The sequence below is a fragment of the Hippopotamus amphibius genome, chromosome 6 (assembly GCF_030028045.1).
Source record: "Hippopotamus amphibius kiboko isolate mHipAmp2 chromosome 6, mHipAmp2.hap2, whole genome shotgun sequence".
Classification (NCBI taxonomy): Eukaryota; Metazoa; Chordata; class Mammalia; order Artiodactyla; family Hippopotamidae; genus Hippopotamus; species Hippopotamus amphibius.
In genome coordinates, this window is record NC_080191.1 from 64,216,264 (window position 1) to 64,230,615 (window position 14,352).

At 37.1% G+C, this 14,352-nt stretch overlaps 1 protein-coding gene across 1 annotated transcript in view; it reads right to left on the bottom strand.

The window, feature by feature from the left end:
- Positions 1-228: 228 nt before the first annotated feature.
- FILIP1 (filamin A interacting protein 1) overlaps positions 229-14,352 on the bottom strand; it is a 200,506-nt gene continuing 186,382 nt past the window's right edge. Inside the window, exon 7 of the mRNA XM_057739733.1 lies at positions 229-3,954. Coding sequence (XP_057595716.1) covers positions 3,914-3,954 — 41 coding nt within the window. The 3' untranslated portion in view covers positions 229-3,913. The remainder of the gene's footprint in view (positions 3,955-14,352) is intronic.

The following is a 14,352-nucleotide window of genomic DNA, read 5'->3' on the forward strand; positions in this document are numbered from 1 at the left end:
CTTGCAGTATTCATCTCACTAAGGAATCAAACTACAGTGTACCTCCGAGGAAAAGTGTCTCTCATTTTGGCCGATCTGCTATACCGTTTCTACTTATTCACAGTGAAAAACATCATGTTTTAAAGAAAATACATAATACAGAAGAGAAAACTTTTAAAGCAAACAATTTTAAGTAATAAGGAGGTTGAATACTCATTTTAAATGGTTTTAATTTGATGAATATTATGTTCCAACTCAAAAAATAATATTGCACAATGCTTTCATATCACAATTGTTATTTTTCTCACTGGTGAGATTTTGATAAACATAGATGGCTTTGGAAATAATACAGAGAATGTCTTAATTGGTTAAATAGTTTCAATAGCCTGTGAAGAACTGAAAGTAGGATATTACATTCATAGAAAAGACAAGTACATATCCACAAATTCACTCAGCTGCAGTGAAAAATAATAAACTTCTCATGGATTTAATAAAACTTAAAGGAGACAAGATTGAGAATGCTATGAAAATAGAATGTAGCTCCAAAATTTTTCAATGCAATCCTTTGCTTTTGAAAAATCTATTAAACCTTCAAGACTTCTAAGAATATCTGATCACATTGTGAGTCTCATATTGGAAAAGCTAACATCTGATGTTTTTAAAGCAAAATCTAAATAAATACATATCTGAATTGTTAAAATAACAAAATCTGTGAATGGTGAGGTAAAATTACCTGAATAACATAAACAAACAAAAAGAAAACAACACCATAAAATAAATGAATCATGTCATGGCACCTATAAACACATCTAAATTTATGAATCTACAGCATTTTCCCTAAGTAACAAGCACAATTTTCATCATCTAGTTATGGAGTAAATGCTGAAAATTTAAGAAAATAAAATTTTGTGGTCACTAAAATCAATTCCATGAAACTCTCCCAATTTTTATGAATTTGTTACAATTTTTATTGTTTCTCCTTTTTGCCTTCTAATTAGTACTTTTAGCAGAGGCATAGCCCTGGAGTCTAGATGTGTTTTTTTTAAACGTCAATCTTGCAATTTTTGTTGTTTTCAGAATTGTTGCTCGTCAAATTCATGAACACACCCTAATTTTGCTATGTTTTTAATTTATTTCCAGGAAAATTCAGTCACAACGTAAAGAGAAAAGGCACAAACATATTAATTACATAACCTGTAATTAAGAGTAAATACACCATTTACTCTTCCTTCGTCACTGGTTTTTAGAAGCTGTGAACTATTTCGATAGTGTTGGTGCCTCTGTTAATGTTTAAGCTCGATATTCCACGCCATGATTTTTCTTTCCAATGGTTGTCCTAAGATACCATTAATCCTTCACATTCTGTGACCATTCCAGGCATCTAATATCTGGACTATTTACTGCTAATTTCATCAAACCCTAATATTTTGTAATACTTGAAAAAAATCTTTGTAGAAGATACCCTCAAAAAACACTCTTCTATCAAAAAGAAAAGGGTAACATACTGGATTAGTTCAATTTTGTGCCTTAACCTGGAAACATGGATTATGACTATATTTCAGAAAACGTAATTATTCCATTCAAAACTGATTCTCATTCATATTGATGATTGGAGATTTACTTATAGAAATTGTGTGTCTGGGATGGTGCCAGGATTACACATGGGGGCAATTTTTTCAATTGGAAGTTGATATTGGAATATGACTATTTATGATCTTGTTTATTCATTAGATAGGGATGTGAATATTTGGTGTTTCTATTTTCTGTTAATTTTAAATATTCTATTATTTTGTTTCAAGACAATTTTCTTATTAATTTAGATTAATTTTACTCATTTGTCACTCAGATTCCATCAGAGGTTAAAGAGAAGACTTAATCATAGCAGGGGCAGAAAAAAGCCCTGTATCCATCTGAATCCCTTTGATCAAACCATCGTCCTCACTCTGCACTGCAAATACCAAATTTCATTAAAAATGCAGGAGAAATAAAAACTTTAGATCCAAATATATGTCAATTATTTGTAGTATTTTAAATTACAGCCAAGAAGTATTTAAAGTTTTATCCTCTAGCCTGTTCACTCTTAGTGTAATAAAATTCCCACATGTTTAGAAAGTTATTTGCTTCAAACGCTAGTTTGTGATATATCAGAATTTTTTTGCCATCAGAAGTATAAACATTGGCAAATAGGGAACTTAACTGTGAGTCAAAACAATAGAACAATACTAAATAAAACCCTTTTCTCATTGAAATTGCCTTTACAGTTCAGATACATTTTCAGAAATCAAAACCCATAACAACAATTTTTAAAATCTTCACACATACACACTCTAGTTTTCTTAATCAGTAATGAAAGCCTTGCAGGTCTGTGATGCATTCACAATTATTCATGCTAGGACAAACCTACTGTAGCATTTCTTTTACTTACAAAAAATCAAAACATTTTACATAAGATATAGTTCTTTAATTTATAGTACCTACTGAATATGATTTGCTAATTCCACATGGTATACCTTAAAACCTAATGTTTCTGTTCCAGAGATTCAGTGTGGAATCCCTCTATGGCCTTAGGAACCTGGATAAAGCTGTGGACTGGAGAAATGGGCCAATAGTATTACTTGTGTGCTTTCTAGTTATCTTTGTGACACTCGGAAGCATTCTTTCTTTAATCTCAGTAAAGTGACATGACACATGATTTCTGCATGTAGAGACTGATGTGTCAACTCTTCATTCATCTTTAAAATTATCTTTTTAAAGACCTTATTGAAAACATGTCCATATTAACAAAGTCTTTTTAAAAACCTATACTATTAGAGTTTCAAGTAGATTTCTGATGCATGTTTTCACATAAACCTAAATACAACAGCAGGTCTGACACTGAGATTTGAGTAACGCATGTTGTACTTTGAATCTTTAAAGAATATATTCTCTAACCTATATGTGGTTATGAAAACCTGTCCAAATTCTAGCTATCAAGAAAAAAAGTTACCTATCTTGGGATTTCTCTTACCATTTTTAAAAAAGACATTGGTAGTACCTAGGTCAGTTTTTATTTTCAGGCTTTCATTCCGGTAGATTGTGAGAAATATCTTGATATCATAGTCCTTATTATATGTCCTGTACATACAAGCAAATAATGCAAACAGAAATATAGTTGAACTGTCAGTAGAAGCTGTTCCTATAAGGCTTACTGGTTAAATTCATACAGCTCCTTCTGTTAATTTGTTCCATATGAAAACCAATTCATCCAGGGATTTTGGCACAGAATACTAGAAAGAGCAACTTTAGAAACTGGCTTAAGTATTTAAAATTAAACTCTTAAATCAGAGCATTTTTTGTTAGTGTTGAACCGTATTTCAGAAACTCAACATTGTACAAACAATAACACCACCTCTTCCAGAATCTCCTGCTTTGGTTTTACATCTTGAATTTACCCCCAGGAAATATATAGAGTGTTGTCCTTTCTTTTTCTTTTTTTCAGAAACAACGAATTGATAAAAGAAAATAAATATAGGTAACCATTTTGAATGCACCAATACCAATACTTTGAAGAACTGACAGTGTATTCTACAGATATATGTGCCATAGACTATGAAAAAGGAAACACTTTAGGAAAAAAATCACATTACAAAGTGTATTATAAAAATAAATTACATAGCATGTGCCCATGGACCTGAAAGCTTTGCAAAAGGAAGAGAAATTTATTTTGACACAGAGATTGAATTGCTCTTGCTATGTATTTTTATATTATCAGCAACACCATTTTCAGTTTTTACATTTATATCCTCAAAATAATTCACTGGAAGTAGAAAATTATTTCCAGTAGTGATCAGTAGCATGGAGGACCTTAGTGATGGTGCAGGGCTGGAGAAATACTATCCATTCAACAGGGATTCAGAGGAAGTACACACACCCAGTAGGTGCTTGGTTTACCATTTCATCTGGAGTTCATACGTAACTGGTGGAGGATGATGCTTTCTATAAAAAGAAAAAAGATACGGCATTTTCAGTTAAACCAAAACTCAAATCAGTAGTTTATGTGAGGGTCAATACCAAATCATTTCACTAAAAGACCATAGGTGTTAAACGACAAAACAAAAACAGGTTCATGAGCCCAATAGCTTCTCCCGCAGATCTTTTCTATTCTTGGGTAACTTATTTATATTGACATAGGAGCTTTACCTCCAAATTCTTAAAGCCTTTTAGAAACTATGTCTAATATTCTAACAATATTCAAGCCATTTTACCCAAGGAAAGCACTGAACCCAAAGACAGTCATTACTATATACAAGCCCCATATGAAAACCAGATTATTTCCTAGAATTTCTGTTCTGAATGATATTCACATACTTTTTGTTATGTGTGTGGATTTGAGTTTTAATAAGGAAATATTCATTATTCCCAAGACGTCTCTAAATACAGATGACTCATTTTTGTCTCTGCTTCTTTTTTACGTAATTCTGAATATGCTCTTAAATCTGAATTCATTTTTATAAAGGTAAATAAAAATAGATTGAGAAATAGTAATTAGAACAGTACCAGCCACAAGTGTGTAATATTTACATTTATTTGATCGATTTCACTTTTATCTTAACCTTTGTGCCTTTGTGAACGTGTATCACCTTTTACTTCATTATGTCACTGAGGCCCTACTACACGCCCATCACTGTGCTGGGCATGGAACTACATTGGAGAGCAAAATGAATGAGGGCCCTGCCTTTGCTGAGATTATAAAGAGCAGAGGAAAGAAACAACTAAGCCTCAAATGGTTTCTCTGCCTAAAAAATGTATTACCACCCCATCAACTAATGTCAGTGTTCATCAATAGAGTGAGGAAATTTCCACCTATTATTTTCATGTCAGTCTCAAATTCTTACCATTTACATTTTTTAACATGGATAATTAATATCTAAATAAACATTAATTAAATAGCATTATGGCACAGACCTAGAGGTTTACTTCACACTGACCACTAGGTGGAGATATTTCCATTCCTTCCCTTGACCTTTCTGAATTGAACTTGGGATAAAACAGCAAAATAAAATGAAATACATAAATGTTTTATATACTTAATAATAACTAACTATGAAGGTTTTGTAAAGCTTTTAAGACATATATTTGATTTTTTCACTGTACCAGAAACCCATAAAAATCATTATCTCATTTTATCTTTGGAAAATTGTTCTAGCCTCAAATTTTTTCAATGCCTAAAATTATATAAAAATCTCCAGGTAAAAACTAAAACTACTTAATAAAATATTATGCGGTTAAAAATTAGGGTCTCATATTAAAATATTATTTACCACTTAACACTTTTTCTTTTTTAAAATTTGTAAACTAGGTTTAAAAGAGAGAAAAGACATAGGTCTCAGACCTCCCTAATAGAATTAAAGTATCTTTCTCATTTTCCTCCCTTAAGAGAGCATAGGAAACATACATTTAAAAGAGTGAAATCTAGAATTGTTCTTATTGTAGATGTAATTCAGAATGCGTGTGCCTTTGTTTCCTCACTATTAAAAGAGGGTAACAGAAATCATCTCTCAAGTCCTTGGCAGGGCTAATATTTTGTTTTACTACACTACCTTCTTCTCTCCCCTTGAGTGTGAAAACCTCTAAATTCCTAGAGTTGCCTTCTCCTAATCCTAATATTTTGTAGTCTCCATAATAATAATGGCTTTTTCAAGTACATGCACCCCAGTGTTCATTGCAGTGTTATTTTCCACAGCCAGAACATGGAAGCAACCTAAATGTCCATCATCAGAGGAATGGATAGAGAAGATGTGGCTCATATATACAATGGACTATTAGTCATACAAAGGAATGAAATTGTGCCATTTGCAGCAACATGGACGGACCTAGAGATTGTCATACTGAGTGAAGTCAGACAGAGAAAGGTAAATATCGTATGATATCACTTATATGTGGAATCTAAAAAAAAAGGTCAAATGAACTTATTTACAAAACAGAAATAGTCACAGATGTAGAAAACAAATTTGCAGTTACCAGGGGGGAAGAGGGGAGGGAGGGATAAATTGGGGGATTGACACATACACACTACTATATATAAAATAGATGACTAATAAGGATCTACTGTACAGCACAGGGAACTCTACTCAATACTCTGTAATGGCCTATATGGGAAAAGAATCTAAAAAAGAGTGGATATATGTATAAGTATAACTGATTCACTTTGCTGTTCAGCAGAAAGTAACACAACATTGTAAATCAAAGATAGTCCAATAAAAATAATAATAAAAACTTTTCAGAATTAGTATTTGGTGGGAACACATATGGCGAGAGTCCATACGTAGAAACAATCTCTTGGTTGGACCATTACATTTTATTATCATTTTTAAGGTAGCAAACTGGTAATTCACGTGTGGTATATATATTAATGCTATTAATCAGATTATGTTACTAAAAACACTATCTCAAAAATACTTGACAATGCCAAATAAGACAGTTTATTTTATTTAATTCAACTTCAATAGTAAAAGATGGGGTTTAATATTTATGTACATAAAATTTACTTAAAGTAATACAATTAAGCCCAAGTTGTTTTATTTTATATACATAGAGACATATTCTATCTTGTTTCTAAATTTAGTGAGATAAGATCTATATGATAGTGGCTCTATCATTTGAAACTTATTAAGCATATTTATTAAATCTATGTTTGCTTGTTATCTGTTTTCCCCAAATCTGTAAACTGACTCAGATAAGAATCACCCAGTCAATACACAAACTTGTGAGAAATAAAAAAGGTTGTTTTAAGGCATTAAATTTTGAGGTGACTTATTACACAGTAAACTATTTGATGCATAAGGAGTCCATGGTTGCCAGCAAAAAAATAATAATAAAATAAAAATGCTTCAGGGATTAATGCCATTATTTGTGTATGTTTCTTTTAAAGGCAGCATTCCCAAGTGTCCTCCTGTTCTGTTTTGTGTTTTTATGATTTAGTACAATAAAATAATGTTATAGATTTTATTGAAGTTATAAAGTCAGTGAGCAAATCTTTTTCCATCTACTACTCTCTTCATTTAATCTCAGAATAAGCCCCAAATATAAGTCACTGGGGGCCTCTAAGGTGACCTAAGTGCAATCAAATGCAATTCTGTAATCATTTTACTCTTTTTATAGATGCCACTTTTCTGACATTGGTAATCTCTAGAATATACGAGGCAGATTGAGACCAAAAGCCACAGTTAATCACCATCTTTATCAGCAAACTCAAAATAGTGAAGCACTTAAATATGGGGCCCTCTGATTGTAGGTATTTAGTAACAATTTCCATTTTTCTAATTGGAAGAAGAAGAAAAAAAACCTCTAAATCTTAATCAGCATATACACATGGGGACATTGGATTTTTACATATATTTTTATATTAATGGTTGACCAAAGCACTGTTTCCTCTATATGTTTCTCTCAGGTATTATCATGAGGTTTTTTTTCTTGAGAAACTTCAGGTAACATATTAAATACATTGATTTCATAATATTACTGTGAAATGATGGGGCTTATGAATTCATTCTTTTATTACACTAGCTATTAGATAACTTCCATGGAAAGGAAGTTTAACGTATTATCAATTCTTAATCACACTTGGCTTCTGACCTTACAAGGATGACTTATCCTCCTTGGGTGGTATGCCCAAAACTATTGGCCAGCCAGATGACTTGAGATCCAAAGTTGTATACATAAGACAGGATTTGGGGAGAAATTTGAGGGAGAATGTCTCTTGAGTGCTATAGAGGGGCAACCTGGCAGCAAATTGGAATTCTGATTCTTCCCAGGAGAACCTCTTGGCTGTGGAGTAAGAAAGATGTATTCCCTGCAAAGTCAGTGCCTTCCTCCTGAGCAAGGCCTAAGTTTGTGCTCTGCCAAACTCTCAGGGGAACACTTGCTCTCTGAATTTTAAAAATCAACTCTAGTGAATGAGACCACATCACTTTGATAGCCTCCAAATTCACACACCAAAGACAAAGCAGATCACAAGTCCAATTTATAGCAGGACTTTGCAAAGGAGGGCTGCTTCCTCCAAAGGAAACTGCACACCAAGGCACAGAAAACATTTTCTGTTGGATTCTGCATCAATTTGGCTAGTGTATAGCCTGTTCCCCTGTTCCACAGCTCCTACTCCCAGGAGCTCTGCCTGGAGAGCAAGGCACTGGCTCAGGGCTGTGCTGTTCTTCCTCCGCCAGCTACCAAGTCCCAGCTTTGAACTTGCTGCCTTGCAGGGGGATTTATCCTTCCGCAAAAACGTCCACATTCTCTACACCTTTCAGAAGTAGGAGTGCCTAGATGTTGTTTACCTTTAAGGTTCATTTTAATAAACTGCTTCAGTATTCAGTCCTGTTATTATCATATTCAGACATTAATCAGAGTTCTGATAAAACATCTGTTTTAAATAGGAAGTCCAATAAACTTCCTCTGTTGATTTGGACTTGTATTCCTTCTTTTGGATTCAGCTCAGCTAATTAAAAATACTTCCGCTAATCAGTTCTGTCATTTGCTTCAGGAAACTTTGGAATCAGATGATACACACTCTCTTGAGGTTTCTCAACCACCTAAGAGTTTATTTGCTTCCTTTCCAAAACATTTTCCACTCCATCATCAGACCACATTTTCCTCTTAACCACCCCCCGCCCCAGGTTGCAGAAGTTACCAATCATCACAGTTGTGACTGGCAGCTTCTTTTCCAGGCAAGCTAATCATTATCTCTTACACAGATTACTGTTCCCCAGATACAAGCAGATTGGAACTAGTTATCCCATAGATAACATTAATTATAAATAAAATAGCTAAGTACCTGAGCCAAGCATGCTCAGGTTCTACATTCTCAACACAGGTGTTAGATGCTGGATACTGAGATCAGCTTAGGTTGATCTGAGTCTGTGGCTGGTCACGGGATAGCATGGAATATAACATTACGTGTGAAAATTGAGAAGGGCATTATGCAAAAAAGGACAAAGAAGATAAGAACAATATTCATCAAAGTGCTGTTACAAGAACTTTGACACACAGAGTTTCTGTGTAGATAGCTCAATATCTCAAATCCTTAGGCAATGTTATTTTGGCCCATTGAGTGGGTATTTTAGTCTATGTATGAATATACGCTTTGCTCACTTGAAGTAGTTTTCATCATACGAAACCATGAAAACCAGGTACTGGGAGAAACTGAAGGCTTGGCTTCATCATTAATAAGATAATTAGACACTCTAAGCCTTGGGAGTTTTCTTGTTTTGTTTTTGTTTTCATCTTTAATAATGGGGATAATTATCTTCTTGACCTCTAAAGTCTAGTTCATTTCTAAACAGCCCTTGGCTTTGCAATTCTGTCCATCACACATACATAATATTAGCACAAGTAGAGAGGCCAAAACTATTTTTACCAGGTAAGCAATTCATTATTAGTTCTTAGGAAAAGCATTATGGCAGACTCTTTTAAGTTGCTTCCTGAGCAAGAGTGAAGTGTCTCATATTTTCACTCTAAGGAGGAATGCCAGAAACATAAAAGACTATAGCTAAATGTTAAGCCACAAGCCCAGGTAAGGGGGTTTGCCAAAGGTTACACAGCCTTCTTCTGATCTCCTGGCCAGTCCTATGTCAGGCATCTAATCCATTGTTCAGCAATCCACCTTCTCTCCACGTTTACCTTAACTTTTGTCCTCAATCTAAATCCTGCTATGGGTGGTGTTGTTTGAGCTTTTAAAACAGAAGCCTCTCTGATCTATTTTAGAGGTTCTTCATGAAACTGAAGAGCATGACAAATCCCCTGAAACCTTTTCTTTCCTGAAGTGCTTTCAGGCTCCTCTGGGGGAGTCAGAGAAGGTGAGCCATTTGTAATTCATTCAAGCATGTTTATCCTTCACAGAAAGCTCTCAGGCTCCCTTAGTTCTCCACACACATGATAGCTTCAGAGGCGAGAACTCCCCAGTCCAGGACTCCTGGCTATTTTGCATCCATTACCTGCCACGGTACCTTTGGAGGGAAACAGAAGTAACTTGCACCATCCAGAATGGCAGCACCTGGATTTCCCCTAATTCTACACGCTCTTTCCCTCCGTGTCCTCCAGCGTGATGTGTCCGCCCCCTCCACGTCATTCTCACAGGTGTGTGTTGCAGACTAAGGAGGAAGCAAGAACACCTCTTTCTTCTCCAAGATCCTTCGACTATCCTCCAACTGCTGGTTTTCTCTACGGTAAGTGCCAAGTTTTTTTTACAGCATTTACTGTAAAAATGTACAAGATGACATTAAACCCCAGGTTAGATTCTGAAATCATGGCCTGTCTCCTTCATGGAGGCAATATTTTTAAAAGAGATTTTGAACAGAGAAGAACAGAACCACCAGAAGGAAGTGTCAGAGGAAGCGCAACACAAGGGGAAGAAACAAGTCAAGCACAGGTGATCTGGCCGCTATGCCAGGCATCCTGTGGGCCTGGGGGTGGGAGTCCAGGCCAGGGAAAGGCAGGGTGGGGAGGTCGGGAGCAGATCCCAGAGCCTCAAGTGCCGCACCAGGGAGCTGGCCTTCCGTGCTGCAGATAACAAGGAATCTTGGGAGGTCTTCCAATAGAGGAGTGAGATGATCAACTTGCACTTTGGAAAAGAAAATGAAAAACGAATCGGGAAGAGTTGAGGCTAGAGATTATGCGATCAGTTGGGAGAGTATCAGAGTCATCCAGATGAGAAGGCCTTAGAACCTCCGCTCAGGCAGTGACAGAGGAAATGGAGATGTGGATGCCACTGCCTCAGGTGACGGGGGTTGAATTTGAGAGTCTCCTTAATGGGCTAGGGGGAAGGAGGGGCCTGGAATGGCTCTGGATTTCTGGCTTGAGTGACTGGGTAGCTCAGGATGCCCCTGCTGAGGTGGAGAATAATAGGAGAAGGAGGGGACTTGGAAGAGGGATGGAGAGGGTGTTGAGAATGGCTTTGAGATGAGCTGAGTTGGAGATGTATGGTGTGAAGTCGAGTGCATGGCTGGAGATAGAGGTTTCGCAGTCATCAGCACATGGGTGATAACTGAAGCCATGGGCGTGAATAAAATAACCAGAATGAGCATGTAGTGTAGGCAAACGGCTTTTGAAAAGATGAGGGAACAACAACCCTTAAGATGCGCGCACAAGCACCACGGGTGGACCTAGAGATGATCACACTAAGTGAATAAGCCAGACAGAGAAAGACAAATACCATGTGATATTGCTCCTATGTGAAATCTAAAGTATGATACAAATGAACCTATCTCTGAAACAAAACCAGACTCAAGGACATAGAGAATAGACTGGTGGTTGCCAAGGGCGAGGGGGTTGGGGGAGGAATGGAGTAGGAGGTTGAGGTTAGCAGATATAAGCTTATAGAATGAATAAACAATAAGGTTCTACTGTATAGCACAGCGAACTATATTCAATATCCTATGATAAACCATAATGCAAAAGAATATTTTAAAAAGAATGTATATATGTGTAACTGAATCACTTTGCTGTGTAGCAGTAATTAACACAACATTGTTAATCAACTATACTTCAATTTTATAAAAAAGTGTGCATAAAATAAGGGGCCAGAATGAGAGTCTGAGGCAGGGCAGTCAGAGAAGTGAAAGGAATCCGAAGGAGACTGGATGTCTCAGTCACAGAGGGAGAGGAGCATAAGCTCACTCTACTTTTACCTTTACAGAGATCAGAGGTTTATTTTCTGAAGAAGCTGACCTGACAAGTTCTGGACCTAGGTACAAGAATGGACTGAATGCAAGGGAGTGAAAAATTTACACACTAAACTGTGAGATTCTCCACTTCATCTCCCTGATCTATTCCCAGAATGCAGGTAGCCTGCCCCAGGAAGGTTACTGGAGGATTTTTCTCTATAGAAACTACTGGAGGATGTGTTTCAAAAGACAGATGGACAATAGATAGATAGATGATAGATAGATAGATGATAGATAGAGAGATAGGCAGACAGACAAATGGGTAAGTAGAAGATAAGAAATCCAGGAAACAGAGGATTCAACACAAGCAGAAGGACAACAGGACAACAGCTGAGCAGCAGGCTTAGAGGACAAGCATTCCAGACTAAGTAGGGAAGCAGAGGGCTGAACTAGCAAGGCCTCCAGGGAACAATATAAAACTGATGTGTTTAAGTGTTTGGAAAAATTACTCATAAGTGTTTGGTAGATCTATTGAAGCGTTTGGAAAAAATACAGACAGATACACAAAAAACCAAAAGCAATTATTCTTTTGAGGGGGGAACAGGAGGAAGGAAACATAATCATAGTACACTACTTGGCCCAGCAGGGAATATTTAAATTTACATTGTAAACATATGAACGTGAAACATGAAAATGCTGGCTGCTGATTTACCCAAAAATGTGTGATGCAATCACATTGTGAGGATGGGGAAAAGGGAAGGGAGGGGACATGTGAGAGGACTAAATTCTCAAACATCAAAACAATGATGGAAAGAAAAAGATATCTAAAATTTATCAATTTAGAGTGAGAAATAACTTTCTCTAGGGAGCAGAACTGAGTTTGGAAAGGGGAGGAGTGAGGTGAGGAACAGCTGTTTTCACTGTCTTTTAGCACTGGCTCATATTTTAACTATGTATGTGAGTTACTTTAACAAAAATAAAAAGTAACTAAAGAATAAATGGGAAGTGTGGAAGTGAAGGCAGAAAGAGCATTCTATCAATGGCTTCACAGAGCAGGGAAGGAGACAGGGAAGTAGCTACAGAGGACTGCACGCCTGAAGGAAGAGTTGTGCTAAAATGGAAGAGGCCAGAGCATATTTATCCTATGGAGAGAGAACAGGTGAAAAGGAGAAGTTGAAAGAGCAGAGGGTGAGGAGATAGCCAATGATGAGACTGGAGGAGGAGGTAGGGGGAAACACTGACCATCGTCTGGGTTGGGGAGGTTTGGGAATGATACATTCCTGTTTACTGGGAAACCCTCTCTATGCTTGTCTTGTTACCTCTTCCTCTCTCTCTCTGCCCTCCTGCCTCCCACATAAACGTGCCCTTCTTATCTTTATCCTTGGGGTTTTCCCAATCAGGAAAGTCTTGCTCTCTCCCCAGTATTCCAAATTTATGAAGGAATGAGAAATTCAAATCTTTGTGCATCTTACATTCTTGGAAAGGTTTTTGTTTGCCAGAAATTATACTCTTCCCACACTGCACATCACAGCTACGTCTTCATTTCTTTCTTAAAGACATTCAAGTAAGAGATCCAGTAACGCCCTACCCAGAACGCATACACTAAAATCTCCAGAGCCCAACTTCTCCCCCACCGCCCCCCTTAACCTGTCCTCACTGAAAACATAATAAAAATGCCAGCAGAAACGGAACGACTCTTGTTTAAGCAGGTGACCTAGACAGGAAATCATTTTCAAAAAATGATAAATACCTCTTGGGCCACGTCCCATCTTGGAATGTTTCTAGTACCATGTATGCTATGTGGCCACCATCATAGTATGCGGGAACAGCCCACACACAACAGTCATTCTCAGGAGGGTAAGACCGGGCCTGCCTCTGTAGCTGTGTGGATGGGGCCCTGCGTGTCTGCAAGGAGAGCCGTCACACTGAAATCTGTGAAATGGCACCCCCCGCCCCCAGGACGGGACCTGATAGCAGCTGTTCACAGCAGCCCTCCTGAGACCCCTGTTAATTCACTACACAATACTATGTTCTAGGACACGGAAAAGACCCGAACCTTTTCATCCCATTCAGTCTTATAAAAGCACATGAAACGGTATCTTAAAAACATTATATTCACACATGGAAGTTGGAGTTGGAGTGCACTGAATCCTCCACCTCCAATCCCCAGTGGATTTCATGTCTAATATGCAGCTGAAAACAAAGCTATCCAATAAATGTGGAGTTGGTTCTAAAGTTACAAAGGAAAACTGCCATGGCGGTGGCTCTTTATCATTTCTGAAAAGCAAATATGTGTTGTGCCGCCAAGTTTTCTTAGTGGTTGTCCTTTGCAGGTGTCTGTATTCCAAGATCCAGATGTATAAACATCCTGTCCACACGCGATTAAGCCTCTTACAGCCTCTCCCTGAGGATGGAATGAGCTTCCAAGCAGAGCAACATACACATGGTGTGAGCAGGTAAAAAAGCAAAATAGCAGCAGTGACAGCTGATTAGGATAAGAGTCACTGAAGAAAGGCAGTGTTTCGTTCTTCTGACACCTTCATTGGCTCAAATACAGCATGTAATGGTATAGTTACACTAAATAGCCTAAATGCCAGGGAGGCATTTGAAAAATGGTGGAGCATCCTTGTTTCTGAAAGGGATGATGTCCACTTTACAAAAGAGGGAAAATTCCCTTTCAGAAAAGCAGTATTCGACATGGCAAGATCTCTTGTTTAAACTTGTTCAAAATCGTATT